Source organism: Coregonus clupeaformis, chromosome 13 (genome assembly GCF_020615455.1).
Source record: "Coregonus clupeaformis isolate EN_2021a chromosome 13, ASM2061545v1, whole genome shotgun sequence".
NCBI classification, from domain to species: Eukaryota; Metazoa; Chordata; class Actinopteri; order Salmoniformes; family Salmonidae; genus Coregonus; species Coregonus clupeaformis.
Window position 1 is genome coordinate 4,007,327 of NC_059204.1, and position 4,459 is coordinate 4,011,785.

The 4,459-nt window shown below is 37.5% G+C and overlaps 1 protein-coding gene across 1 annotated transcript; it reads right to left on the bottom strand.

The window, feature by feature from the left end:
• Positions 1 to 256: 256 nt before the first annotated feature.
• On the bottom strand, positions 257 to 3,939 carry LOC123492214 (integumentary mucin C.1-like). Its single transcript, XM_045224548.1, has 4 exons — positions 3,899 to 3,939; positions 2,022 to 2,134; positions 1,296 to 1,751; positions 257 to 566 (listed from the first exon to the last, which is right to left on the bottom strand). Exons 2-4 carry the CDS (start codon positions 2,065 to 2,067, stop codon positions 517 to 519), a joined length of 552 nt encoding a protein of 183 aa, XP_045080483.1. The 5' UTR covers positions 2,068 to 2,134; positions 3,899 to 3,939; the 3' UTR covers positions 257 to 516.
• Positions 3,940 to 4,459: the final 520 nt, after the last annotated feature.

Genomic DNA, 4,459 nt, shown 5'->3' on the forward strand with positions numbered 1-4,459 from the left:
CTTTTCCCCCATATATGCTCTCACTGGATAGGGAAAGCATATGCATCAACAGCTGAATGCTACATTGTGGCCATTTATAATATGTGATATACAATTCAGTGTAATCAAATGCATAGGCATATTTATATATATATATTTATATATATATATATATATATATATATATATATATATATATATATATATATATATATATATATATATATATAATATATATATATATATATATATATATATATATATATATTATCAGCAGTAGAAGTAGTATTTTATCTTGACTGAGCACTGTATAAAATTCCCTATTTTGGCTGCATTCCTGTATAGTTGTAAATGAAGGTTCTCAATGTGTTGTTTGGCAGTGTTTTCAGATGGAAGAAGGTGAGAGGGCTCTGGTTGTTTTCCACAGTGGTTGTGCAGCATATAGAGTCTTGGACTGGTCTCAGGCCAATAGAAACTCCCTTTACCAACCCACCCAGCTTAGCCTTACCCAGCCCTGTCCAGTCCAGTCTAGCAAAACTAACCAGCCAGCTTCCCACTAAACTTCAGACCAGCAAAGATCCCTCCACCTAGAGGGAAGAGAGGGAGGGAGAGAGGAAGAGAGAGCGAAAGAGAGAAAGATTGACTTACAACTTTCTTACCAAATCTAAAACCGAACTTTCTAATATAATATCTATGTCATGAAGGAAGGCTATCACAAATGTTACATTTCCACACTATACATTACATGAAACTGAGGGTTCACTTCACTTTGAGGTGTTACATATTTGGTTAGGCTCAGGCTTAGAAGGGAGGCTGTTATAACCCTGATATGCCTACATCCATGTCATATTAATTAAGAACCAAATGAAACCGGGAGGGACTACTTGGACATTTTTGCACTAACAAACAGATTGCAGGAGTAGCCTGGAGCAGGCATTCTCATTGAAAGATGTATGTTTATCTGTTTTGTTTGTACGTCATCTTGCATTCTGTTTAAATCCTGTTGTGACCACAACCACTAGAGTTAGCCTTAATAAACCAGTCCCTGTCCTCAGTATAGTCTGTTTACTTCCTTTGTCCTCTGATTTGGCAGTCAGGGCTGCTGCTCCTTCCTAATCAAGTGATTTGAATATAAGCATTTTCATCAATTTGGTTACACAGGAACAGCATGAAACCATGATGGCCAATAAACCAGTGTGGTATCACTTTCATGGTTCAATATTGGGTTTGCCTCTGTTCTGTTAATGAATAGATAAGGCCCAGGGTAATTGCGGTGCCGAGGTGTGTGCGTGCGCTTGTGTGTGTATTACACTCACCAATAGCCGCCACCCCAGCAATGCTGCCGACAGCAATGCCGGCTATCTCGCCAGTTGACAACATTGTCTCTGGGGCTTCCTCATTTGCCTGGTCGGATGTGGAGACCGTGGTGCTGTTGGCCTCTGTGGGGTCAGATGTGGAGACCGTGGTGCTGTTGGCCTCTGTGGGGTCAGATGTGGAGACTGTGGTGCTGTTGGCCTCTGTGGGGTTAGATGTGGGGTCAGATGTGGAGACCGTGGTGCTGTTGGCCTCTGTGGGGTTAGATGTGGGGTCGGATGTGGAGACCGTGGTGCTGTTGGCCTCTGTGGAGTTAGATGTGGGGTCAGTCCCTGGAGTAGAGGTGTTAGTACCAGCGGTGGAAGGTGCGAGAGTGGACACATTGGTAGGAGTAGCCTCTGGGCTTATAGGTGTTGTTGTTGAGCTAGATTCAAGAGAAATTTCTGCACAGAGAATGGCTGACAATAAAAGAAGAGGAAAGAGTTAACAGTCACCATTGTTCACACAAGCACCTTCCAAAAAATCTAAAATTTAAGATTTTTCAAATGTACTTATTATTCAATGCTCATTTGTTTTTATATGTTTAAGTAAAAAAAATTATATATATTTTACAACTAATCATGGTGGTATTCATTAGGCACCAAATGTAAGAAAATGTACTAAATGGTCCAATAAGAAATGCTCATTTTCTACTGAACATGTCCCAGGTCTAAGTGTCAAACCATTACCTGTGCCTAGCAGGCAAACAGTCAGAGTGGATAGGTTCACAGGCATAACCCTGTGTATGGAGTCTCCAAGCTAAGGAAGAAAGCCCTGGTTTGTCTGAAGATTGCACGTAGGCCTAGACAAGGAGATACAAAGAGTTACAGAGAAAGAGAGACAGGGAGAGAGAGAGACAGAGAGAGGGAGAGAGGCAAAATGTGGAGAAATACATTTAATTTCCTCTTAAGTAAACTGATTTCCATGATAGTAGATCGTCAAAGATATTTGACATTGACAGACATATTCTGGAACAATTCCCCATGTTGGTTTAAAGATTAAAATTCCAAACAAGATGTTACAGTTGAGGGAGAACAAGGAAGTGAATGATTGAATGGTTTGCCTCACAGTCAATAAGCTGTGGCAATACAACAAATACACCATCTTTTTTTAAGAGGGTGCCAAAATTAAGTTGACACATTTGTTTCATGTTTCAGGTCAATAAGAAACATAGGAGCAGCATAAAATGGTCTCTTCAATAAAAGCCAATATGTAGATACATCAATAGAAGGTCACAGTGGTATTGCAGTCTTGACTGTAACCAGACAGAAGAAAAATACCGTACTTTTATTTCTGTGTATGAGCCATATTTTACACTGACACCTTACTCCAGTGGTAACTTTTCCTAATCTTGATCATTTTCTTTGAAAACTCACTTATAAATGTGACCTGTGGAATGCACGTGGAATTTTGACTTGGTAGCACTAGTGCCGGTCAGATAATACATTAAATGGTTACATCTGTATTGTTGTTTCAAGTCCAGTGCGCTCAGGCTGTTACATTTGAAGAGTTTAATTCCAAAATGCTATATATCCATTTTCAGAAATGTTGGCAAATTAGCTTTTATTGTTTAAAGAAATTATGAACGAGATTGGTGTTTTTTCACTGTCTAATCATGGCATAGGGTTGTTCAATGACAGACATGTATTTGTTTAAAACCTATCACTTCATGGTTTCATTTCAGAGAGGCAAATAATCATGTTTTTTTGCAAAATGCTATATATTCGCCTCACTCTCAGAGAAATAAATAGTACTGCTAGGTTTTACACAGTCAACTGTAACAAATAACTGAATTTTTTTAATAAAGAAATGTAGAAATGATACATTTATGACATCAATGTAAAAAAATACAGGAATATGAGATCTGTATGTAAAACACTTACATTTGACATTTTTGTCATTTAGCAGATGCTCTTATCCAGAGTGACTTACAGTAAATGCATTCATCTTAAGATAGAGAGGCGAGACAACCACATATCACAGTCAAATATAAAGGATATGAACATTGCATTCTCGCTAAACAATGGATATATAGTGTTTTGCAAAAAAACACAATTTTCATACACATCTCAAATCTATGAATACAAAATCTGAGAAAAGTAATGTTTTACACACACATGAAGCTACCCATAACCAATCATTTCTGATGATAAAAGGCTCTTAAACGGGTACACACACCAATTAACCATCATGAGTGAGGAACTATGAAAATATTTCAAATAAACCCTATTTAATCTATAAAAAATGTTTGTCACAGAAAATAGATTATTTGCAGTATGGATCAGATCAGATGGAGGGCATTAATACTAAATAAATTCATTAAGAAATTGTAGGTGTGCCACAGAATTTTATATTCCATCAAAGTGTGCCATGGTTAAAAAAAGGTTGGGAACCACTGCTTTATACAACAAAATACTTAAATACAAAAGATAAATACTATTCATATATACATACTTACTCTGACAATTCAAATGTTGACCCAAAGGTCACTTTTATCATATTGTTTGCATAACGAATGACATTACATTTGGTAGCACATACAGTATACCACGTAAGCCACACTAACCTGGAATGACAGCAACTGGTGTTCCCCTTTTTCTCTTCTCCTCTTCTTCTCTTCACCCAGTTACATCAGCTTTTATACCTAACTGTATCTGTCACGTCATCATATCCACATCACCATAGAAGCTTTTTATTTTTTACTTAATAAACAGACGTCCATCCTCCTGAAATTTGCCTAATGCCTATTCACATTGGCAATTTATGGCCAGGAGAGCTGTAAAAGTATATTGCAGTATCAGTTTGCTGTCAACCTCTCATCTGACTTCAGGGCTAAGAGGAAAGACAGAAGATAGGTCTAGACTTCCAGTCTACCTGGGAAACATGCTCTAAAATGGTACTAAGCCGTATCTTATTAAATAGGCTATCAAAGGAGAAGATGATGATTATCAGAATCTATATATTCAAGGGGTCCTTCATTAAAGTCTTTGTCATTTAGCACACGTTCTTATACATTGCAACCTACAGTCAGTGCATTCAACTAAGTAGAAAAAAACAAAAACATATCAGTTATTGCAAGTAAACCCTTCTTCAAAAATGGCCATTATCATCAGAATCAGTTCCTTAA